Raw genomic sequence first — 25,421 nt, forward strand, 5'->3', positions numbered from 1 at the left:
TCTGTCGATTCTTGTTTTTTTTAAATGTCACAATTCCAACCCTCCTCTCTTATCCGGGCTTGGGACCTGCAAAAGTGACCCTCTGGCGGAGTCACTTATTATTCTTTTTTTAAAAATTGAATTACATTTTTTTGTTATTTAGTTTAGTTTTCTTGATTTGGTTTGGTTTTTAACCTTATGGTCCACTTAGGAGCCTACAGACGTGGCCAAACGTTTTGAGAATGACACAAATATTCATTTTCACAAAGTCTGCTGCCTCAGTTTGTATGATGGCAATTTGCATATACTCCAGAATGTTATGAAGAGTGATCAGATGAATTGCAATTAATTGCAAAGTCCCTCTTTGCCATGCAAATGAACTGAATCACCGAAAAACATTTCCACTGCATTTCAGCCCTGCCACAAAAGGACCAGCTGACATCATGCCAGTGATTCTCTCGTTAACACAGGTGTGAGTGTTGACGAGGACAAGGCTGGAGATCACTCTGTCATGCTGATTGAGTTCGAATAACAGACTGGAAGCTTCAAAAGGAGGGTGGTGCTTGGAATCATTGTTCTTCCTGTCAACCATGGTTACCTGGAAGGAAACACGTGCCGTCATCATTGCTTTGCACAAAAAGGGCTTCACAGGCAAGGATATTGCTGCCAGTAAGATTGCACCTAAATCAACCATTTATCGGATCATCAAGAACTTCAAGGAGAGCGGTTCAATTGTTGTGAAGAAGGCTTCAGGGCACCCAAGAAAGTCCATCAGTCAGGATGTGGCCCAGAAGTTATTTGACAGCATGCCAGGGCGGATTGCAGAGGTCTTGAAAAAGAAGGGTAAACACTGCAAATATTGACTCTTTGCATCAACTTCATGTCATTTTCAATAAAAGTCTATGACACTTATGAAATGCTTGTATTTATAGTAACATCTGACAAAAATATATAAAGACAGTGAAGCAGCAAACTTTGTGAAAATTACAAGTCAAATCAAATTTATTTATATAGCCCTTCGTACATCAGCTGATATCTCAAAGTGCTGTACAGAAACCCAGCCTAAAACCCCAAACAGCAAGCAATGCAGGTGTAGAAGCACGGTGGCTAGGAAAAACTCCCTAGAAAGGCCAAAACCTAGGAAGAAACCTAGAGAGGAACCAGGCTCTGTGGGGTGGCCAGTCCTCTTCTGGCTGTGCCAGGTGGAGATTATAACAGAACATGGCCAAGATGTTCAAATGTTCATAAATGACCAACATGGTCAAATAATAATAAGGCAGAACAGTTGAAACTGGAGCAGCAGCACGGCCAGGTGGACTGGGGACAGCAAGGAGTCATCATGTCAGGTAGTCCCGAGGCATGGTCCTAGGGCTCAGGTCCTCCGAGAGAGAGAAAGAGAGAATTAGAGAGAGGACACTTAAATTCACACAGGACACCGAATAGGACAGGAGAAGTACTCCAGATATAACAAACTGACCCTAGCCCCCCGACACATAAACTACTGCAGCATAAATACTGGAGGTGGAGACAGGAGGGGTCAGGAGACACTGTGGCCCCATCCGAGAACACCCCCGGACAGGGCCATTAAGGAAGGATATAACCCCACCCACGTTGCCAGAGCACAGCCCCCACACCACTAGAGGGATATCTTCAACCACCAACTTACCATCCTGAGACAAGGCCGAGTATAGCCCACAAAGATCTCCGCCACAGCACAACCCAAGGACAGGAGGATCACATCTGTGACTCAACCTCCTAGGTGACTCAACCTCAAACTCAAGTGACGCACCCCTCCTAGGGACGGTATGAAAGAGCCCCAGTAAGCCAGTGAAGTGACTCAGCCCCTGTAATCAGGTTAGAGGCAGAGAATCCCAGTGGAAAGAGGGGAACCGGCCAGGCAGAGACAGCAAGGGTGGTTCGTTGCTCCAGAGCCTTTCCGTTCACCTTCCCACTCCTGGGCCAGACTACACTCAATCATATGACCCACTGAAGAGATGAGTCTTCAGTAAAGACTTAAAGGTTGAGACCAAGTTTGCGTCTCTTACATGGGTAGGCATGTCACACACTCAGTCACAACACACAAGTCACAGTAAAATATGAACATTTTTAGCCATAACATTTTTTTTGTATACAATCTACATTAATTAACAATCTAAATGGACCAAAAAGAGACAATAGAAAAAACTGGCAATGGATCAGCCAGCGGCGGCTGCCCGCATGCGCGATTCATTTGCAGTCTGGACGCGGAGGGGTGAACATCTGCTCTGACTGCAGCTGGGCGGGACTGCTGCGCGAGGACTGGGCCACTTGTGAGTGCTTTGGGACGGGGTGGGACTAGTGATACCAATTTAGCAATTTTGTTGCTAGATTTAGCAACTTTTCAGACTACCCTGGCAACTTTTTTTTCAAACAGCACCTAGCAACAAAAAATTATAATAATAATTTGGAACTTTTAGCAACTTTTGAAAGGTGACTCAAACGCTAAAATGCACGCATTTTCCCTCTAAATTGAAACAAAAACGATTTTCTCTGTCACACACTCAGTCACAACACACGTGCCTGGCTGCAAAAGTGCATTGTGAGGGACTTCGGCAGCAGGCGCTCGGCTTGTGCACAGCCAGCAGCAATTTCAGCAAATGACAAATTGTTGGCTGACTGCAGCAGGGTTCGACGAGCCAAACCCAATGAATATAGTTGGTCACGAATGTTTGATCTTGAACAGAACGTACAACATCGATCAACATGCTTCAATGAAACATGTACAGAAAAGAGTGGGTGTCTGTACCTGAACAAATGCCAAATCATATTTTTTTGCCGAGATGGCCAGTCAATTTGAGTAACGTTATTGTGTATCCAACGTAATGACGCAGTTTTACGTTATCACGCAAGACATGACAACGTCATTTAGCAACTTTTAGCAAGTCGTCAACCTGCCTCTAGCAACTTACCCTGAAAATGAGTTGGCAACACGCGGCTCATTGAGAAGAGTAAGAACGATACGTGCTTCACGTCAGAGTCTCCATAAGTCTCCAATAACACCAGAAAAAGTCTCTTTTTTGAAAATGTGCGCTAGAGGGGTCTGAATACTCGCTAAATATAGCGACAACGTCGCTAAGTTGGCAACACTGGCGGAGGACCGAAAGGCGAACACGTGCTACACCAGCAGAGAGAGGAGTTCTAGTGATGACGTGAGGTTCAACATGGACAACAGTAGGCCTAACTTTAGCATGTAGCACCAACGTCAAATGTGTTTTCTAACATCTATTACGTCTCAGATGTTTTGGTGCTTATTAAAAGTCAACTAGGCCGATGCTATTTGTGTCTGTGTGCACACCTGTATTGTGCTAACTCTTAGGATGACTGTGAGGAGATAAATGTGTATTTTTCCCAGAGCAAATGGACCAGTTTGGCGGAATGGGAGAAAAAGCGCTACAGAAACATGAAGAGGAACCACTTGGCCATGTTGGCTATAGGTACTATATATCTCTGAGGCATTGATGAAGGATAATGCTCTCTGTTGTTCCTCAGTGGCCTGTTTCAGGACATTAGCCTCAGATAGAAATGTGTTGTGTAGAACAGATATAATTGTCTGTCAGGTTGATCAGGGAATCGTGACCTCTCTATTCGTTATATTTCTATGTGGAAAGTTCGGATTGTGCCACCTCTGAATACACCCCAGGTCTGTAGCCGCTGGTCCCTGTATTTATGATGCATGGCCGGGGGGGGAAGGAGAGAGGGCGTAGATCGCCCCCACAAGGACCTAGTGACACAGTGGAGGAAGAATGGACCCCTCACCTGGAGAGAAAATACCAGGGTAAAACTCAAAGGAGAAGGGAGAAGTCCAGAACACATTCTACAGCCTCCACATCTAACCCCTCTCAGTCCAGAACACCTTCTACAGCCTCCACATCTAAACCCCCTCAGTTCAGAACACCTTCTACAGCCTCCACATCTAAACCCCCTCAGTCCAGAACCCCTTCAACAGAAACCACTTCTAAACTCTCTCAGTCCAGAACATCTTCAACAGAAACCACTTCTAAACTCTCTCAGTCCATAACAACTGAAACATCATTGACTACAGGGTCCAATACCTCACCTGCTACCTCAGCCTCAACCAAAACCCTCAACACAGCGACCTTAACTCCTACTGATTCACAGACCGTAACCTCGTCCCCAACCAGAACCAAACGTTCTGACACCACAGCCACACCTAAAACCTCGACAAGCTCAGAGGTGACCTCAGCCACGTCCACTGCTACACAGGTAACCACAAGGACTGACCCCTCGACCCCAGCCAGACCACAGCTGAGCAGAGGACCAGTGGTGACACGTATTTACACCTGGATGTGGACTGACTGGTGCAGTCACAAAATGGGAAGAGAACCTTCAAGACAACCTCACCTGGATGAGCTGACTGGCGAGAGAGAATTAGAGGCGAGAGAGAGTAGGGACGAGACGGAGCGGAAGAAAGAGAAGGAAAGAGCGAGAGAAGAGGAGAAACAGGAGCTGCTGAACGAAGAGAGAGACAGAGAAAAGGAGAGAGCGAGAGAAGAGGAGAAACAGGAGCTGCTGAACGAAGAGAGAGACGGAGAAAAGGAGAGAGCGAGAGAAGAGGAGAAACAGGAGCTGCTGAACGAAGAGAGAGACGGAGAAAAGGAGAGAGCGAGAGAAGAGAAACAGGAGCTGCTGAACGAAGAGAGAGATGGAGAAAAGGAGAGAGCGAGCAAAGGAGGGATGGAATCAGAGTGGACGAGTGGGGGACAGGAGGAGAGCGGGAGTGAAGGAGAGAGCACACCCAGCAGCTCTCACAGGGTGAGTGAGGAGGGAGAGCGAAGGAGAGAGGCTATTTTATTCATCTTGACTAATTCCATGAATATATCCTCGCAAGTATTTAGTAGTCAGTAGTAATACATGTCTCTGAGTAATAACTCTACTCAGGTGTGAGCCACACCACTGTTGCTACTCTGTGGAACCATTTCCTCCTCTCCTCCTTACAGGACCCAGTGTGTGTGTCAGAGCAGAGGAAGAGGGCGTGGCTAAAGCAGGTGAACCTCTGCAGCAGAGCCAGAGTCAGAGTCGGCTATACTGAGGAAGAGGAGCTGAGAGAGGAAGATTACTTCTGTGAGTCTCCATCTAAATACAGTGTATCTCTATGTGAAACCTTCATGAAACTGTTTTTAAGGTCTTTATAGATGCAGTATTTTTGTTATTTGGTTAAATTGCCTCTAATGTCTTGTTTATGATAGCCAGTAGATAAAACATGATAAAATCCTGTACCTAATGGTTAGTTTGTATATTGTGTAGAGAATCTGCTGTTTCTCATCTCTCTCTTTCAGTCTGTGAGGAGTGCAAGTCTTTCTTCATTGAGGAGTGTGAGCTCCACGGTCCCCCCCTCTTCATCCAAGACACCCCTGCCCCCCTGGGGGCCCCAGACAGGGCCAGACTCACCCTGCCGCCCGGCCTGGAGGTCAGGACATCAGCCATCCCTGGAGCTGGGCTGGGGGTCTTCAACTACGGACACAGTGTGACCCAAGGGACGCACTACGGACCGTATGAAGGAGAACTCACAGACACGGAGCTGGCCATGGAGAGTGGATACTCCTGGGTGGTGAGAGGAGCGTGTGTGTCTGTCTGTCTGATTAAAGTGTAACACCAAGTTCTGATTGGCTGAGTGAGATAACTGCTGAGATGCAATTGGTCCTCAGATCTACAAAAGCAAGCAGAGTGACGAGTACATTGATGCCAAGAGAGAGACTCACTCCAACTGGATGAGGTGTGTCTTTTCTCTAGCTATCTATCCCTCTCTCTCTCCATATATCCCTCTCTCTCTCTCTCCATCTATCCCTCTCTCTCTCTCTCCATCTATCCCTCTCTCTCTCTCCATCTATCCCTCTCTCTCTCTCCATCTATCCCTCTCTCTCTCCATTTATCCCTCTCTCTCTCTCCATCTATCTCTCTCTCCATCTATCCCTCTCTCTCTCCATCTATCCCTCTCTCTCTCCATCTATCCCTCTCTCTCTCCATCTATCCCTCTCTCTCTCCATCTATCCCTCTCTCTCTCCATCTATCCCTCTCTCTCTCCATCTATCCCTCTCTCTCTCCATCTATCCCTCTCTCTCTCCATCTATCCCTCTCTCTCTCTCCATCTATCCCTCTCTCTCTCTCCATCTATCTCTCTCTCTCCATCTATCTCTCTCTCTCTCTCCATCTATCTCTCTCTCTCTCCATCTATCCCTCTCTCTCTCTCTCTCCATCTCTCTCTCTCTCTCCATCTCTCTCTCTCTCTCTCTCTCCATCCATCTCTCTCTCTCTCTCTCCATCCATCCCTCTCTCTCTCTCCATCCATCTCTCTCTCTCCATCCCTCTCTCTCCATCCATCCCTCTCGCTCTCCATCCATCCATCTCTCTCTCTCTCTCTCTCTCTCCATCCATCTCTCTCTCTCTCTCTCTCCATCCATCCATCTCTCTCTCTCTCCATCCATCCATCTCTCTCTCTCTCTCCATCCACCCATCTCTCTCTCTCTCTCTCTCCATCCATCCATCTCTCTCTCTCTCCATCCACCCATCTCTCTCTCTCTCTCTCTCCATCCACCCATCTCTCTCTCTCTCTCTCCATCCACCCATCTCTCTCTCTCTCCATCTCTCTCTCTCTCTCTCCATCCACCCCTCTCTCTCTCCACCCACCTCTCTCTCTCTCTCTCCACCCACCTCTCTCTCTCTCTCTCCACCCACCTCTCTCTCTCTCTCTCCACCCACCTCTCTCTCTCTCTCTCTCCATCCACCCCTCTCTCTCTCTCTCTCTCTCTCTCCATCCACCCCTCTCTCTCTCTCCATCCACCTCTCTCTCTCTCTCTCCATCCACCTCTCTCTCTCTCTCTCCATCCACCTCTCTCTCTCTCTCTCCATCCACCTCTCTCTCTCTCTCTCCAGCCACCTCTCTCTCTCTCTCTCTCCATCCACCCCTCTCTCTCTCTCTCCATCCACCCCTCTCTCTCTCTCGATCCACCTCTCTCTCTCTCTCCATCCCTCCATATTATTCTCTCCCAGTCTCTACATCTTTCTATCCTCCTGTGTTTTCATCTGGTTTGATGTTGAGTTGGCCTGAATTGATTTAATTCTTATTGTCTCCCACTTTAAAAAATGTATGTATGTAGTTCTGTCCTTGAGCTGTTGTCTATTAATGTTCTGTATCATGTTTTGTGTGGACCCCAGGAAGAGTAGCTGCTGCTTTTGCAACAGTTAATGGGGATCCTAATAAAACACCTTCCCTCTCTCTTACGACTCCTCCTCTCTCTGTCAGGTATGTGAACTGTGCCCGTAATGAGGAAGAGCAGAATCTGGTGGCTTTCCAGTACAGAGGAGGGATTCTGTACCGCTGCTGTAAGCCTTTAGCTGTTGGAGAGGAGCTGTTGGTTTGGTACGGAGAGGAGTACGCCAGAGACCTGGGCATCATCTTCGACTTCCTCTGGGACAGAAAGAGCTCCGCTAGAGGTACTTTTGGGCTTTCTCTCTCCCTATTCCCTTTCATCTTCCCTCTAGAACAGGCAGTCATTGTTCTCTCCCTATTCCCTTTCCTCTTCCCTCTAGAACAGGCAGTCATTGTTCTCTCCCTATTCCCTTTCCTCTTCCCTCTAGAACAGGCAGTCATTGTTCTCTCCCTATTCCCTTTCCTCTTCCCTCTAGAACAGGCAGTCATTGTTCTCTCCCTATTCCCTTTCCTCTTCCCTCTAGAACAGGCAGTCATTGTGCAGTAATGAATGTATTTCCCTCAGTCAGCTGAATGCACAGCTTACTTCATAGAACTGTGGTTACGTGAGTAATCTTCTATATCCGCTATAGTGGCTGGGTCAAACAGAGGTAACGTAGTTTTCTTCCTACAAATTTGTCTCTTGCTTTTTAATGGTTGCCGCTATTAGCAACTATGACCCCATGCCTGAAAGCTAAGATTCTCAGCAACACGTATCGTCTGTTTCCATCTATGGCACACACAGGCTGTGCAGGCCTTGTAAGAAGGTGGAGTGATGTGAACGTATCTGCACAGATTGACTAGTGGAAATAAATGGGTTCTCCACAGATTGCTTAATGATCAACCCTAATGTTTTCCTGAACTTTCCAATACCTTTGATGCATTTCAATCACCCCAAAACATACTTCCTTCCAGCTGTGGAAAAAGTACCCAATTGTCATACTTGAGTAAAAGTAAAAAATGACTCAAGTAAAAGTGAAAGTCACCCAGTAAATTACTACTTGAGTAAAAGTCAAAAAGTATTTGGTTTTAAATATACATAAGTATCAACCGTAAATGTAATTGCTAAAATATACTTAAGTATGTAAAGTAAAAGTATAAATCATTTAAAAGTCTTTATATTAAGCAAACCAGACTGCAGGATATCCTTGTTTTTGAAATGTTTTTATGGAGAGCCAGGGGCACACTTCAACACTCAAACATCATTTACAAACTAAGTGTGTTGTGTGTTTAGTGAGTCTGCTAGATCAGAGCTATTAGGGATGACCAGGGACGTTCTCTTGATAAGTGTGTGAATTAGACAATTTTCCTGTCCTGCTAAGCATTTAAAATGTAACTAGTACTTTTGGGTGTCAGGGGAAATTATAAGGAGTAAAACGTACATTATTTTCATTAGGAATGTAGTGAAGTAAAAGTTGTCAACAATATAAGTAGTAAAATAAAGTACAGATACCCCCCAAAACTACTTAAGTAGTACTTTAAAGTATTTTTACTTAAGTACCTTCCACTGCTTCCTTCAGACTGAAATTTGGCATTATCTGATTTGACATATTTTGTGCAATTATTGAGATGATGATTCCCCCAAGTGTCCAAACATTGTGAATCAAATAGCTTCATGTTCCTTGTTAATAGTATTTCAAATAGCATGAATCAATTTGGGAAGGCTACGGTGGCTCACCCAGTGAGTGTTTTCACGTGTCTCCCCCAGAAATATTAGACTACCACTGCTTTAGAACTACCGGTTTAATTCCCCCTCTTTCCATCTCTATATTCAAGTGAAGTGGAATATAATGATATTAGACTTTTTCTTTCAGTATTTGCTTCTCTATCCAGCTTGCTATTCTCTTTGACCTCTCTGAACACCCCTTCCGTTTCTCTCCTCCCTTCCCTCCTTTCCTTTCAGGTGTGAATGAGTCGTCCCAGTCTCAGATCTTTTCCTGCTCTGGTTGTCCGTTCTCCTTCACGGCTCAGATCTACCTCTACAAGCACACAAAGAGATGCCACAGGGAAGAGTACGTCAGGCTGCCGAGGAGTGGAGGGATTAGATCAGAGACACTAGCACCACCCAGTGGCTCTCAGCGGTGTTCAACAACTCCAGATCGCACCCCAATCACACTCCTCACCCAGAAACACCAAGACACAGGGAAGCCAAGACCTCACCACTGCTCTCAGTGTGGGAAGAGTTTCCATCGATCAGGAGACTTAAAGGTGCACCAACGTACTCACACAGGAGAAAGGCCATACCACTGTTCCCAGTGTGGGAAGAGGTTCAGTGTGTCAGGAAATTTAAAGACACACCAGCGTATTCACACAGGAGAGAGGCCGTATCCCTGCTCTCAGTGTGGGAAGAGTTTCCATCGATCAGACTTAAAGGTGCACCAACGTACTCACACAGGAGAAAAGCCATATCACTGTTCCCAGTGTGGGAAGAGGTTCAGTGTGTCAGGAAATTTAAAGACACACCAGCGTATTCACACAGGAGAGAGGCTGTATCCCTGCTCTCAGTGTGGGAAGAGTTTCCATCGATCAGACTTAAAGGTGCACCAACGTACTCACACAGGAGAAAAGCCATATCACTGTTCCCAGTGTGGGAAGAGGTTCAGTGTGTCAGGAAATTTAAAGACACACCAGCGTATTCACACAGGAGAGAGGCTGTATCCCTGCTCTCAGTGTGGGAAGAGTTTCCATCGATCAGACTTAAAGGTGCACCAACGTACTCACACAGGAGAAAAGCCATATCACTGTTCCCAGTGTGGGAAGAGGTTCAGTGTGTCAGGAAATTTAAAGACACACCAGCGTATTCACACAGGAGAGAGGCTGTATCCCTGCTCTCAGTGTGGGAAGAGTTTCCATCGATCAGGAGACTTAAAGGTGCACCAACGTACTCACACAGGAGAAAAGCCATATCACTGTTCCCAGTGTGGGAAGAGGTTCAGTGTGTCAGGAAATTTAAAGACACACCAGCGTATTCACACAGGAGAGAGGCTGTATCCCTGCTCTCAGTGTGGGAAGAGTTTCCATCGATCAGGAGACTTAAAGGTGCACCAACGTACTCACACAGGAGAAAAGCCATATCACTGTTCCCAGTGTGGGAAGAGGTTCAGTGTGTCAGGAAATTTAAAGACACACCAGCGTATTCACACAGGAGAGAGGCCGTGTGACAGTCAGGAAGCTTAAAAAGCGTACTCACATGAGTCACTAGCACCAACTGATTTACCGGTGGCATTCCAAAACTCTAAATGCCGCAAATAGTTTGTTTGTTGGAATAAAAATCTAGTTTAACTGTGTGTATACCATCTTTGATTCCGCGTGTGCTGTGTGAGAGGAGGGTGACTGCAGTGAGACATGTTGAATATGACAGGCCAGGACTCGATGATGTTTGACCCTTACCTGAATGTTGCAGGGAGCTGCTTGCTGACTGCCAATAAGCTGTTATGAACACTTGTAGCAAGTCTACATAAGCTATACACTATGCAGAGATAGGACATCCCATAAAGCATTCTCCATACTGTATTTATAGAAAGTGTTGTATTGCCTTAACATGCGTAGTACCTTATAGAGGTGCAGTTCTAAAGCCGTAGGAGATATTATAGTAATGAGCAAGAAGTTGTGTATCTCATTGAGTTTATTCAGATGATGTTATGGTCAGGCAATGAAGGAGAGAGAGTTTGAAATAAATATTGAGAAAATAGATACTGGTAGTCTATTGGATGATCTTGTGGTATGGGAAGAGGGTAAGGCTCTGGGTAAATGAAGGAATGTCCATGATGGATGTAGCGGCGGCCATCTTGGGTGAGGCGGGGAGGAAGGTCAGTTTGGACACTTCACCGTAGGATGAACTGCCACACTCTTCCTCATCCCTCTCTCCATTGCCATCTCCTGGGGGGTCGCCCTCCTCCGGCCCAAAACCCACCACCTAGGCAGGGAGGTCGATGTTAGAGCACACAGCTCTTAAACATTGATTACACTACTCAATTATACACACACACTTACATGTACACTGAGTTTTCTGCAGTTGTGTCCGCGGTGCTCCAGATACCAGGATACCAGCTCTGCTCTCGTCATCTGCTTCAGGGCCTCAATCTACTCACACACAGTCACACATGAAACGTCTGCAGAAACTACAGCAAGCAATGTAAAATTCTGCACACACCAGAAAAACTGAATTGTCCTGTGTGTGTCTCACCTCTCTGTGAAGCCTGTTGAAGACATACTGCTGTGTAACGACCTCAGCCCAGTTCCTGTCCACCTCCTCTCCCAGGTGTGTGTCCTCACACTCCTTTAGCTTGACCAGCGCAGTCACCTGTACACACACACACACCTTCAGCTTAACAAGTAAACTTCAGTACACTCGGATATATAGTCAGACACACACATACCTGTGTGTTGAAGGCACTCTCAGTCAGAGCACTCAACTTCTCTCCAAAGGAAGACAGAAACTCCTCTATCTTCAACTCTACCAGCTCAGTACTGAAAGAGATGGAAAGAAAGAGGAGAGAGAGAGAGAGCCCACTGTCATTACTATGAGGCGTTTACAGGTCATAAGAGAGAGTACTTCTAGCCTCAGGAAGGCCACATCAAAATCACTGCAGTGCACAATACAGTCAGTATGAGGATCTCACTTGAACTTGGTGGCCTGTGTTTCCACCGTGACAGAGAAGCCCAGGACTCCAGATGTGTTTCTGCAGGTTGGATAAACATGATACCTGGAGGAGAGAGATTGAGAGAGGGGTTTAAGTTGACTGAGCCAATTAGAAGCTGGAGGTTTGGGATGCTGGAGAAGGTTTGGGACACTGAGGAAGGATGGGACACTGGTTAACACTCCTACTCTTTCCAGAGGTTCCATGGTCTATTTAGTCACCAGAGAGACAGAGAAGTGTGAAACACAGACACTGACCCCAGAGTCTCTTTTGTCCTGAGGAAGTCAAAGCAGGGCTCCTCCATGTGCATCTGGAACCACAACAATATCAACAACACAGAGGTCAGAGGAAGAAGGGATGAGGGGTTAGGGGATTAAAGGATGAATGGTTGTTGGTGTACTCACCACCAGCAGCTCCATCAGTGTGTGTTCTCTGAGGTTTTTCAGACCAGACTGGAGAGAGAGAGAGAAAGGAAGAGAGTGAATGAATGTCAGAGGCGAGTCAATCAGTCATGAACAGATGGATTGTACCAGTGTGTGTACCTGGTAGTAGACTGTGACCTCTGAGTTGGCATCTCCCTTGTTCAGTGCTTTGACCTTACAGAGGTGCTGTTTCAGAGGCAGCTCCACCACTCTGAACAACACAGAGACCTCTGCTGGCAACTTGGAGAACTGCAGCTTACTGACAGAGACAGCAAAGAAAGTTATATGTGTGTGTGTGTGTGTGTGTGTGTGTGTGTATAAACTTACTCAGTGACATACTGCAGGAACTGGATTGACTCCTGCAGGGAAAACAGAAACCACTTTAATAAATGGCAGAAATCATACAAGAGGGTTTGGTGGAAAGGGTGTGTGTGTGTATTTTCATGGTCCAGTCACCTGGCTAGTGAAGTTCCCCTGCACCAGTCCCTCTGCATAGAGCTGGGTCTTGAAGGTTCTGCTGAACTCCATCAGTTGTTCTACAGTCAGACCACCGTCTGCCAGCGCCTGGTACTTCTCTACCATGGACCAGCGACCATGCTCCAGGACCAACAACCGCACGTCCCTGAGAGTGTGTGTTTGGTGAGAGAGAGAGAAGACAATGGTGAGGTTGGACACACACCAACAAACAGACCCACACACACGCGCGTGACGTACTTGCCCAGTTTCTCAGGTCGTATGAGGATGTTGAAATAGGCCTTTTTGAGCTGCTCAGAGAACATATTGAAGACATCTTGACAGGCAGAGAAGTCAGCCAGATGGTCCAGGATCAGATGGAACAGGAGCTACAGAGGAGGGAACACCATCATCATCATGTGTGAGTGGGGTGTGTGTGGCGCGGTGCAGTGTGTCTGGGTCTAACTCACAGGCAGTTTGTGGTTGAAGCCCTTGACCTTGATAACCAGTCCGTGTTCTCCTACTGACAGCTTGTAGTCCAGCTGGGCCACGTCAGCCTCGTAGGCTGGCTCTGCTAGGTTATGACCCAGTATGTTCACTAGCAGGTCAAATAACACCAGGCTAGGGAGGGGGAGAGAGAGCAGAGAATTAGAGGAAGGGGTGGGTGGAGAGGGGTGGGAGGGAGTGAGTGAGAGAGGGGGGAAGGGGTGTTGGGGATGAGAGATTGGAGAGAGGGATATAAGCAGAGAGAAACAGGATTAAAATAATGTGTAAAACAGTTCCTAGCTATGGCTGCATTCTCGAGAGGCTAGCAGTTTTAGCACAATCTCTACCTGTGAAACAATTGTTGGCTAATGGCTCACTAAACCCTGGACTTACTTCTTGGCTGACTGCTGGATGACCGGAGAGATGAGATGGAAGCGGATGTACGCTGAAGGAGAGAGAGTAGAAACAGATCAGCAAAGGAGAGAGAGGAAACATCAGATCAACGGAGAGAGAGTAGAAACAACAGATCAGCAAAGAAGAGAGAGGAAATGTCAGATCAACGGAGAGAGAGTAGAAATGACAGATCAATGAAAGAGTATAGCTATTGACCATTTTAATTGTTCACTGTTGTCGTAACTCAAATCAAATGTTTTATAAAGCCCTTTATACATTAAATAAAGGTTCAAAAAAAGAAATGATCAGCAGAAGAACAGTTGCCAGGAAAAACTCCCTAGAAGGAAGGAACCTATAACGAAACCTAGAGAGGAACCAGGCTCAGAGGGGTGAACCGTTTTCTACTGGCTGTACCAGATAGAGGTTAAGACAAAACTCCACCCAAAAACAAGATTTTGGTATTTGTTTCACTAGTCCTTTGTTGATATAGTCCCAAAATGTGTTGCATGTCAGCAATCATGTTTTCAAGATATATAACTTTCAAAATACAGAAACACACCCAGTATGATGCAAATGATAAACTGTGACTATATCAACTATGGACTAATGAAACAAATACCAAAATAGTTTTTTGGGTGGAATTTTCCTTTAAGAGAATATGTGAACATTGAGGCCAGATTGTGTGTTTTATAAAGAAGTTACTTTGAAACACACACACACACACACACACTAGGGCTGGCACAATTACTGTGTGGATGAAAACCATTATGAAGGGAAAATAACTGTCATAATTATTGTTTTTTGGGGTACGAACAGGACGGCCTGGAATTTGTGCAATTGAGTCCGTTTCTGCAGTAACATGTACTCTAAACAACATGATGAAACTTTGTTGCTCCTAGTTGAAACAAGCAAGGTGCTGAAGCAAACCAGTCTTCAGGTTGCCTAGGAAACAGCAGCACACATGAAAAGAACGGGCTTGGAACCATAGAATTATCAACTAGAATAATCATTTAAGAGGATCTATATGCTTGGAACCTCTTACCCTGGCAATTTGACTGGTAAACTCATGGTTGGCTGCATGGTATTGTGATGCAATAACATCCATGGTAATGTAGAATGTTCATTATGTTAACTGATGTGGCTCTTGTAATGAAATGTATTTTTTTGTAATGTCATTTGAGTTGAATCAAAGATTTTCAATTATATTGACAAGATAGTGGAGTGACCGTTCTAACAATGGAAATACATGTCCTTAAAGATGGAAGGCGGGACCATTCTTGCCAATGAGAGGGCAGAATGGTCCCACCTGAACAACAGGCACAACTCTGACATAAAGTCGTTTTTTTTCAAAGTTGGTCAAATGCGTCCACTTATATCAGTGCATTTGTAACAACCTAACCATTCCTGAAAGTCTATCAGATCAAATAAGCCTCACGTAGCAATTTAGCAATTACATTGTTTGTTCACCAAATTCAACACTCTCTCATTGACCTCCTTTCCAAAAATGCCTCACTTCGTGGTCTTATTTTCGCAGACAGATTTTGGGCGGAGTAAACCCTCCTGTGGGTACACTCGCAGTGGGTGCCAGTCCATCCATTATGCCATCTTTGAATTGAGTGGGGACGCCCATTCTATTTCTGGTATTACTATTCAAACGGTTATTACAGAGATTGCTTTGGCTGGCCAATTTACCGTCATCCAAAATTCCATGACCGTCATAGCCCTAACACACACACACACACCTTTGGGTATGTTGAACTTGTTGTCCTTCTTGTACCAGAGACATCCTCGGTCGTTGGCAGTTACTCTGACTGGCAGCTCAGTATCAGGACAGTCAGACAGCTTCAGGCTGAAATCAGTCGCTGGAAGGAAGACACGAAATATAAACACATTAGGAAAGTTCACAACACAGAAACACACAGACACACACACACTAACCGATGAACTTGTTCTCGACAGGGAGGTGCAGGTCAGAGCTGTGCTCAAAGTCTCCGTTCCAGCGCTCTCTCCACTCCTGCTGGATATCTGGACAGAGAAGAGACAACGATCAGGATACCCTCTCTCTTTCTCTACATATTGGGACCATGTTGACATGATCTGGTCCTCTAATAATGTAAACAGATACAGAGCCTTCTGAAAGTATTCACACCTCTTGACCTTTTCCAAGATTTGTTGTGTTACAGCCTGAATTTAAAATGGATTCCATTGAGATTTTGTGTCACTGGTCGACACACAATACCCCATAACGTCAAAGTGGAATTATGTTTTTAGACATTTTTACAAATGAATTAATAATGAAAAGCTGAAATGTCTTGAGTAAATACTTATTTGGCCCCTAAAAGCCTAAATACGATCAAGAGTAAACATGTGCTTAACAAGTCACATAATAAGTTGCATGGACTCAGTCTGTGTGTAATAATAGTGTTTAACATGATTTTTGAATGACTACCTCATCTCTGTACCCCACACATACAATGGTCTGTAAGGTCCCTCAGTCGAGCAGTACATTTCAAGCACAGATTCAACCACAAAGACCAGGGAGGTTTTCCAATGCCCAGCAAAGAAGGGCTGGTTAAATGGATAAAAAAAACAACTAAAAAAAACAGATTGAATATCTAAATATATTTAAGCATGGTGAAGTTATTAATTACACTTTGAATGGTGCATCAATACACCCAGTCACTACAAAGATACAGGCGTCCTTCTTAACTCAGTTGCCAGAGAGGAAGGAAACCAGTTACAGAGTTTAATGGCTGTGATTGGAGAAAACTGAGGATGTATAAACAACATTGTAGTTACTTCACAACACTAGCCTGTACAGAATAAAAAATGATCCAAAACATGCCTACCTGTTTCCATTAAGGCATTAAAGTAAAACTGAAAAACATGTGGCAAAGAAATAAACTTTATGTCCTGAACACAAAGTGTTATGTTTGAGCCAAATCCAACACAACACATCACTGAGTACCACTCTTCATATTTTCAAGCATGGTGATGGCTGCATCATGTTATTGGTATGCTTGTCATTGGCATGACTAGGATAAAAATAAACTGAATATATCTAAGCACAGGCAAAGAGGAACCTGGTTCAGTCTGCTTTCCAACAGATACCGGGAGACAAATTCACCTTTCTGCAGGACAATAACCTAAAACACAAGGCCAAATATACACTACAGTTGTTTACCAAGACGGTATTGAATGTTCCTGAGTGGCCTAGTTACAGTTTTGACTTAACTCGGCTTGAAAATCTATGGCAAGACCTGAAAATGGCTGTCTATCAATGATCAACAATGACCTTGACAGAGCTTTAAAAATAATCATGTGTAAATATTGTACAATCCAGGTGTACAAAGCTCTGAATAGCCTTAATTTCTCAGAGGAAGAATAGACTGACAAGTTTCAGAAGAAAGGTCTTTTGTCCATTTTAAGCCTGTTATCGAACCCACAAATGCTGATACTCCAGATACTCAACTAGTCTAAAGAAGGACAGTTTTATTACTTCTTTAACCATCACAACAGTTTTCAGCTGTGCTAGCATAATTGCAAAAGGGTTTTCTAATGATCAATTAGCCTTTTAAAATGATAAACTTGGATTAGCTAACACAACGTGCCACTGGAACACATGAGTGACGGTTGCTGATAATGGGCCTCTGTACGCCAATGTAAATATCCCATAAAAATTCTGCCGTTTCCAGCTACAATAGTAATTTACAACATTAACAATGTCTACACTGTATTTCTGATCAATTTGATGTTATTATAATGGACAAAAAATGCGCTTTTCTTTCAAAAACAAGGACATTTCTAAGTGACCCCAAACTTTTGAACGCTAGTGTATATTTAGTCCCTTTTGAACTCAGGCTGAAACAAGTCAAGGGGTATGAAGACTTTCTGAAGCCACTGTAGTAGGCCCGTGTGTGTGTGTGTGTGTGTGTCTCACCTTCTACGCTGTAATGCGTCCCAAACCATTTCTCCCTGAGGGGACAGTGGCCTTCGTGTTCTGGAGAGAGCAGCAACAGGTTGGATCTGTCTGGAGTCAGCAAGGACAGGGCCGCACTGATCACCTACACACACACACACAAGAAATACTTTATTTGAATCAACAAATTACATTCAAGAAGGTTTCAAACATTTATTTGTATGCATGGACACTTAAGGATACAGAAAGCACCTTCTCCAAACAGCACATACACACACACACACCAGGTTAGCTTCGTAAGCAAGGAAAGGGCCGCAACGATCACCTAAACACACACACACACAGTCGGTACCTCAGGTGAATACTGGAACATGAGCTGGTCTCCGGTGAGGAAGTGTTCTTTAGGAAACAGCTGCATGTTCTCACAGATGTCCTCCACATACTCTATAGGGTCCGTCTGAAACACACAGGGGTGCATCGTTTGGTTGGCATTCATTCCTGTACTTGTAGATAGAAGGAGAATGCTAGTAGTATTACCTGTTCCCGGTAGTGAAACTCATTGGCTTCAATCTTTTGAATCTCCTCATAGATCCTACAAACACAGAGAGAGGGAGAGAGAGAGAGAGAGAGAGCGAGAGAGAGAGGCAGAGGGAGAGATAGAGAGAGAGAGAGACAGAGAGCGAGCGAGATGGAGAGAGAGAAAGAGAGAGTGAGCGAGATGGAGAGAGAGAGAGAGAGAGATAGTCATATACTGTATAAATAAAGCACATATTCTGCATTTCACATGCCTATAACGAAGCCCTAATCACACAGACACTACCTTTGTTGGGGGCCCAGGCTCTGTAGCATCTTGAGGTACTGGAAGACCAGGTGAGCCACCTGTAGAGAAACACATATAATGTGTGTACTGTGTACCAATAGTCTGTGTACCAAACGTTTTACTATACTGTTGAGTACCAAAAGTGCTCACAAGAATAGTAAACCAACTAAAATTCAGAGAAGTGAGGAAATTGTGCCAGTCCTCACTTGTAAAAATACTATTTTAGGCTTCAAGGTTAGGTTTATAACTAGGGTTAGGGTTATAACTAGGGTTAGGTTTATAACTAGGGTTAGGGTTATAACTAGGGTTAGGGTTATAACTAGGGTTAGGGTTATAACTAGGGTTAGGTTTATAACTAGGGTTAGGGTTATAACTAGGGTTAGGGTTATACTTAGGGTTAGGTTTATAACTAGGGTTAGGTTTATAACTAGGGTTAGGGTTATAATTAGGGTTAGGTTTATAACTAGGGTTAGGGTTATAACTAGGGTTAGGGTTATAACTAGGGTTAGGGTTATAACTAGGGTTCAGGAAAATAGGACTTTGAATGGATGTGTGAGTGAGTGTGTACCAAACTGGTAGAAGTTCTGGAATCCTTGGTCAGTGAGTGTGTACCAAACTGGTAGAAGTTCTGGAATCCTTGGTCAGTGAGTGTGTACCAAACTGGTAGAAGTTCTGGAATCCTTGGTCAGTGAGTGTGTACCAAACTGGTAGAAGTTCTGGAATCCTTGGTCAGTGAGTGTGGACCAACCTGGTAGAAGTTCTGGAATCCTTGGTCAGTGAGTGTGTACCAAACTGGTAGAAGTTCTGGAATCCTTGGTCAGTGAGTGTGGACCAACCTGGTAGAAGTTCTGGAATCCTTGGTCAGTGAGTGTGGACCAACCTGGTAGAAGTTCTGGAATCCTTGGTCAATGACTGTGTACCAACCTGGTAGAAGTTCTGGAATCATTGGTCAGTGAGTGTGGACCAACCTGGTAGAAGTTCTGGAATCCTTGGTCAATGACTGTGTACCAACCTGGTAGAAGTTCTGGAATCCTTGGTCAGTGAGTGTGATGGAGATGGAGAAGATGGAGTAGGTAGAGTTCTGGTCAAAGCCTGTTTCACTGTTCCCTCCAAACAGAGCCATGGCCCAGCACCTACACACACACACACACACACACACACACACACCTCAGCACCTAAGTACAGTTGCCACATAAACATTGCTATAAAACGGTGCATTGTGGGTTATGTAGTCCTGTATGCTGTAGTTCTGACTCACTTCCTCCTGAGAATTGATAGGATGCTGCCTGTGCCCTCATGACCAATCAGCCAAGAGATGTAGTGGAGAGGCTTCACCCTGAGAAAGAGAGAGAGAGGTGGAGCGAGAAAGGGGTGGGGGGACGAAGAGAGGCAGAAAGAGTGAGGCAGAGAGAGAGGTGCATCATCAACTGTAGTATCTCTCCTGTAGTTCCTCTGTTATAAAGCTGTATTATCTGTAGTAGCTGTACTGTCTGTAGTAGCTGTATTACATGTAATATCTGTAGTAGCTGTATTATCTGTAGTAGCTGTATTATCTGTAGTAGCTGTACTATCTGTAATAGCTGTATTATATGTTGTAGCTGTAATTCCTGTATTATCTGCAGTAGCTGTATTATCCGGAGTAGCTGTATTATCTGTAGTAGCTGTATTATCTGTAATAGCTGTATTATCTGTAATATCTGTAATTCCTGTATTATCTGGAGTAGCTGTATTATCTGGAGTAGCTGTACTATCTGTAGTAGCTGTATTATCTGTAATAGCTGTATTATCTGTATTATCTGTAATAGCTGTATTATCTATAGTAGCTGTATTATCTGTAGTAGCTGTATTATCTGTAGCAGCTGTATTATCTGTAGCAGCTGTATTATCTGTAGCAGCTGTATTATCTGTAGCAGCTGTATTATCTGTAGTAGCTGTATTATTTGTAGTAGCTGTATTATCTGTAGTAGCTGTATTATCTGTAATAGCTGTATTATCTGGAGTAGCTGTATTATATGTAATATCTGTAATGCCTGTATTATCTGTAGTAGCTGTATTGTCTGGAGTAGCTGTATTATCTGGAGTACCTGTATTATCTGTAATAGCTGTATTATCTGTAATATCTGTATTATCTGTAGTAGCTGTATTAGCTGTATTATATGTAGTAGCTGTATTATCTGTAGTAGCTGTATTATCTGTAATAGCTGTATTATCTGTAATATCTGTATTATCTATAGTAGCTGTATTATCTGTAATAGCTGTACTATCTATAGTAGCTGTATTATCTGTAGCAGCTGTATTATCTGTAGCAGCTGTATTATCTGTAGCAGCTGTATTATCTGTAGCAGCTGTATTATCTGTAGTAGCTGTATTATCTGTAGTAGCTGTATTATATGTAGTAGCTGTATTATCTGTAATAGCTGTATTATCTGGAGTAGCTGTATTATATGTAATATCTGTAATGCCTGTATTATCTGGAGTAGCTGTATTATCTGTAGTAGCTGTATTGTCTGGAGTAGCTGTATTATCTGGAGTACCTGTATTATCTGTAATAGCTGTATTATCTGTAATATCTGTATTATCTGTAGTAGCTGTATTAGCTGTATTATATGTAGTAGCTGTATTATCTGTAGTAGCTGTATTATCTGTAGTAGCTGTATTATCTGTAATAGCTGTATTATCTGTAATATCTGTATTATCTATAGTAGCTGTATTATCTGTAATATCTGTACTATCTGCAGTAGCTGTATTATCTGTAATAGCTGTATTATCTGTAATAGCTGTATTATCTGGAGTAGCTGTATTATATGTAATATCTGTAATGCCTGTATTATCTGGAGTAGCTGTATTATCTGTAATAGCTGTATTATCTGTAATAGCTGTATTATCTGGAGTAGCTGTATTATATGTAATATCTGTAATGCCTGTATTATCTGGAGTAGCTGTATTATCTGTAATAGCTGTAATGCCTGTATTGTCTGGAGTAGCTGTATTATATGTAATATCTGTAATGCCTGTATTATCTGTAATAGCTGTAATAGCTGTATTACCTGTAGTAGCTGTATTATCTGTAGTAGCTGTATTATCTGTAATAGCTGTATTATCTGGAGTAGCTGTATTATATGTAATATCTGTAATGCCTGTATTATCTGTAATAGCTGTATTATCTGTAATAGCTGTATTATCTGGAGTAGCTGTATTACCTGTAGTACCTGTAATATCTGTAGTAGCTGTATTATCTGTAGTAGCTGTATTATCTGTATTATAAGTAGTACCTGTATTATTTGTAGCAGCTGTTTTATCTGTAGAAGCTGTATTATCTGTAGTAGCTGTATTATCTGTAGTAGCTCTATTATACTAGAGGTTAGAGCGTTGGGCCAGTAACCAGAAGGTTGCTGGATCGAATCGCTGAGCTGACATGGGAAAAATCAGTTCCCCGGGCGCCGAAGAAGTGGATGTCGATTAAGGTAGCCCCCCTCACCTCTATGATTCAGAGGGGTTGGGTTAAATGCGGAAAACACATTCCAGTTGACTACATTCAGTTGGACAAATTGGAGTAGCTGTATTATCTGTAATAGCTGTATTATCTGGAGTAGCTGTATTATCTGTATTATCTGGAGTAGCTGTATTATCTGTAATAGCTGTATTATCTGTAATAGCTGTATTACCTGTAATAGCTGTATTATCTAGAGTCGCTGTATTATCTGTAGTAGCTGTATTATCTGGAGTCGCTGTATTATCTGGAATCGCTGTATTATCTGTAATAGCTGTATTATCTGTAATAGCTGGAGTCGCTGTATTATCTGGAGTCGCTATATTATCTGGAGTCGCTGTATTATCTGTAGTAGCTGTATTATCTGTAGTAGCTGTATTATCTGTAGTAGCTGTATTATCTGTAGTAGCTGTATTATCTGGAGTCGCTGTATTATCTGGAGTCGCTGTATTATCTGGAGTCGCTGTATCATCTGGAGTCGCTGTATTATCTGTAGTAGCTGTATTATCTGTAGTTGCTGTATTATCTGTAGTAGCTGTATTATCTGTAGTAGCTGTATTATCTGGAGTCGCTGTATTATCTGGAGTCGCTGTATTATCTGGAGTCGCTGAATTATCTGGAGTCGCTGTATTATCTGTAATAGCTGTATTATATGTTGTAGCTGTACTATCTGGAGTAGCTGTACTATCTGTAGTAGCTGTATTATCTATAGTAGCTGTATTAACTGTAGTAGCTGTATTATCTGTATTGTCTGGAGTAGCTGTATTATCTGTAGTAGCTGTACTATCTGTAGTAGCTGTATTATCTGTAGTAGGTGTATTATCTGTAGTAGCTATATTATCTGGAGTAGCTGTACTATCTGAAATAGCTGTATTATCTGTAGTAGCTGTATTATCTGTAATAGCTGTATTATCTGTAATAGCTGTATTATCTGTAGTAGCTGTATTATCTGTAGTAGCTGTATTATCTGGAGTAGCTGTACAATCTGTATTATCTATAATAGCTGTATTATCTGTAATAGCTGTATTATCTGTAGTAGCTGTATTATCTGTAATAGCTGTATTATCTGTATTATCTGTAGTAGCTGTAATAGCTGTATTATCTGTAGTAGCTGTACGATCTGTATTATCTGTAATAGCTGTACTATCTGTAATAGCTGTACTATCTGTAATAGCTGTACTATCTGTAATAGCTGTACTATCTGGAGTAGCTGTATTATATGTAGTTGTGTTTCTTACCTGTAGTGTTTCTCCTGAGGAGGCAGGGACCATGTGATGGTCAGAGCATGGACCTTCCTCACAGGAACAACTGAAACACACAGCTATGTCTTACTACACTTGTGAGCATATCTTTTTGGGAACCAACAATTGATTCCCATTTAAAATCCTGTTTTCAGTGAGCTGAACTGAAGCAGTATGGCTCTAATGGAGATCAGGAGAGAAGGCTGTGCAGGTCAGCTCAATAGAGCAGGTGTTACTACCTCTGTACAGCTTGTTGAAGGCTGGAGTATCAAAGGGATCCAGCAGCTCAGAGAAGTCCGGCTTGGGCTGAGCACTGAGGAACAGGGTTCAGTAAGTGTTCGCTAAATGACCATATAATATTTGAAAGGTGAGGGATTTACAGTGGGGCAAAAAAGTATTTAGTCAGCCACCAATTGTGCAAGTTCTCTCACTTAAAAAGGTGAGAGAGGCCTGTAATTTTCATCATAGGTACACTTCAACTATGACAGAAAATGAGAAAAAAAGTCCAGAAAATCACATTGTAGGATTTTTTATGAATTTATTTGCAAATTATGGTGGAAAATAAGCCTCTCTCATCTTTTTAAGTGGGAGAACTTGCACAATTGGTGGCTGACTAAATACTTTTTTGCCCCACTGTATGTACAGCTGAGACTCACTTGTTGGGCACTCCACTGAAGATCTCCTTCACCCACTCCTCTAGAGTGTCCAGCTTCTCTACACACACACACACACAGACACACACACAGAGACACACACACACAGACACACACACACACACCGACAGAGGAGGACAACAGAGTTACATGTGTGACTGCGCGGCAAGGTCGTGTGTGTGTGTATGTGTGTGTGTGAGTGCGCGTCACCTTTAGACTGCACAGTCAGGGTCATGTAGTGGGCAGAGTAATGTCTCTTCCAGAAGGAGCGGAGCCTCTTGTAAACGTTGATCTTCTTTTTCCTGGGCTCTGTCTTCAGAGTCTGGGCATTACCTGGGGAAACCATGACAACCACCGGGTGAAACCATGACAACAGCCCAGTCACATACCACAATAACACAACATCTGTCTCTCATTTACACATGACAACACAGTACACAGAGTAGTTTTTGTGTGTGTGTGTGTGTGTGTGCATACGTGCGTGTCCTCACCCCAGCCGAACTTGCCCATGGGGTGACCTGGCTTCGCTAGACTCCCAAACAACATCTCTTTCCTGTGAGAGTCAGACGGCTTGGCCAGTTGGTACTCTGACAAAAGAGAGAAGGGAGAGCAGGTCACTACATAGCCAGTGCATAAGGTCTGAATAAAGTCAACATTTTTTTCCCCCAGAATGCCTCTCACCGGAGTCGACAGCTTCCACCTCCCTGTCGATGGCGTCTCGGATCATCAGAGGACAGATGAAAAACTGGGCCCATCTGGAGAGAGCCAATCACAGACAGGTACAGAGTCAGATGGACTAATCCGAATCAAGAGACAATGCACAGAGACTATAATGGTGGTGTGTTGCTGACCTGTCTAGAGCCTCTCTGAATTTCTTTCTCTGGATGTCAAACTGGAAGACGGTTCTCTCACAGTCCGTGGAGGCGTTGTCACTGCCCCCATGTTTCTTCAGGAAGGCATCGAAACCATTCTCTGATGGGTACTTCTCACTGCCCATGAACACCACTACAGGAGAAGAGGAGGAGAGGAGAAAAGAGAGGGAGGACAGGGGGAGGAGAGAGGGAGGAGAGGGAGAGGAGAGAGGGAGGAGAGGGAGAGGAGAGAGAGGAGATAGGGAGGAGAGGAGAGGGAGATGAGAGAGGAGAGAGGGAGGAGAGGGAGAGGAGAGGGAGAGGAGAGAGGGAGAGGGAGGAGAGAGAGGAGAGGGAGAGAAGAGAGGGAGGAGAGAGAGGAGAGGGAGAGGAGAGTCTGTTTTATATCCCCTTGTGTCACAAACACAGCATTGCACCAGATTTATCACAACAAAACAATCTCATCCTTAAGGGCCATCATACTCACTGTGTTCCAGGAAGTGGGCGAGGCCTGGGAGGTCATTGGGGTCACTGAAGCTGCCAATACCCACACACAGCGCTGCTGCAGACTGACACACACACATAAACAAACACACAATCATCAACACCCTTATTACTATTGCTGCTAATGTGCTGTTATTTCCTCTTCAGGTCTCACCTGTTTCTCTGAGTGTCCCTTCTTCCTCTTCCCTCCATCCTCGTCATCCTCAAAGTCACTGTCCTTGTCATCCTCCTCTTCTTCAGACTCTTCCTCTGTTTCCTCTCCTGAGTCTTCTTCCTCCTCTTCCTCCTCCCCCAGTTCCTCCTCCTCCTCTGATTCGTCATCTC

General features: G+C 43.9%; 2 protein-coding genes across 3 annotated transcripts in view; one reads left to right on the plus strand and one right to left on the minus strand.

Annotated features, from left to right (window-relative positions):
• Positions 1-2,934: 2,934 nt before the first annotated feature.
• Positions 2,935-10,512, plus strand: LOC110528868 (uncharacterized). Its single transcript, XM_036982745.2, is given in 8 exon segments — positions 2,935-3,452; positions 3,659-3,698; positions 3,700-4,791; positions 4,977-5,100; positions 5,316-5,587; positions 5,685-5,752; positions 7,280-7,470; positions 9,129-10,512. Coding segments are annotated over 8 exon segments (3,138 nt in total). The 5' UTR covers positions 2,935-3,375; the 3' UTR covers positions 10,403-10,512.
• Positions 10,513-10,832: 320 nt separating this feature from the next.
• Positions 10,833-25,421, minus strand: part of LOC110528861 (nardilysin) — a 16,300-nt gene continuing 1,711 nt past the window's right edge. For both annotated transcript variants that reach the window (XM_036982743.2, XM_036982744.2), the window contains exons 3-32: positions 25,252-25,421; positions 25,081-25,162; positions 24,594-24,747; positions 24,424-24,497; positions 24,234-24,329; positions 23,953-24,075; positions 23,746-23,803; positions 23,329-23,402; positions 23,087-23,156; positions 19,617-19,694; positions 19,371-19,491; positions 18,359-18,417; positions 18,076-18,130; positions 17,891-17,995; positions 17,560-17,683; positions 15,558-15,644; positions 15,362-15,481; positions 13,620-13,671; positions 13,211-13,361; positions 13,002-13,129; positions 12,744-12,909; positions 12,615-12,646; positions 12,408-12,546; positions 12,270-12,317; positions 12,123-12,175; positions 11,848-11,931; positions 11,605-11,695; positions 11,412-11,528; positions 11,219-11,308; positions 10,833-11,141 (exon numbers count right to left, since the gene is read on the minus strand). The exon at positions 25,252-25,421 is cut by the window's right edge and continues 68 nt beyond it. In XM_036982743.2, the coding sequence (XP_036838638.2) occupies positions 10,929-11,141; positions 11,219-11,308; positions 11,412-11,528; positions 11,605-11,695; positions 11,848-11,931; positions 12,123-12,175; positions 12,270-12,317; positions 12,408-12,546; positions 12,615-12,646; positions 12,744-12,909; positions 13,002-13,129; positions 13,211-13,361; positions 13,620-13,671; positions 15,362-15,481; positions 15,558-15,644; positions 17,560-17,683; positions 17,891-17,995; positions 18,076-18,130; positions 18,359-18,417; positions 19,371-19,491; positions 19,617-19,694; positions 23,087-23,156; positions 23,329-23,402; positions 23,746-23,803; positions 23,953-24,075; positions 24,234-24,329; positions 24,424-24,497; positions 24,594-24,747; positions 25,081-25,162; positions 25,252-25,421 (3,014 nt within the window). In that variant the 3' untranslated portion in view covers positions 10,833-10,928. The remainder of the gene's footprint in view (positions 11,142-11,218; positions 11,309-11,411; positions 11,529-11,604; positions 11,696-11,847; positions 11,932-12,122; positions 12,176-12,269; positions 12,318-12,407; positions 12,547-12,614; positions 12,647-12,743; positions 12,910-13,001; positions 13,130-13,210; positions 13,362-13,619; positions 13,672-15,361; positions 15,482-15,557; positions 15,645-17,559; positions 17,684-17,890; positions 17,996-18,075; positions 18,131-18,358; positions 18,418-19,370; positions 19,492-19,616; positions 19,695-23,086; positions 23,157-23,328; positions 23,403-23,745; positions 23,804-23,952; positions 24,076-24,233; positions 24,330-24,423; positions 24,498-24,593; positions 24,748-25,080; positions 25,163-25,251) is intronic.

This window comes from Oncorhynchus mykiss, chromosome 7, assembly GCF_057628025.1.
Source record: "Oncorhynchus mykiss isolate SJ-2025 chromosome 7, ASM5762802v1, whole genome shotgun sequence".
NCBI classification, from domain to species: Eukaryota; Metazoa; Chordata; class Actinopteri; order Salmoniformes; family Salmonidae; genus Oncorhynchus; species Oncorhynchus mykiss.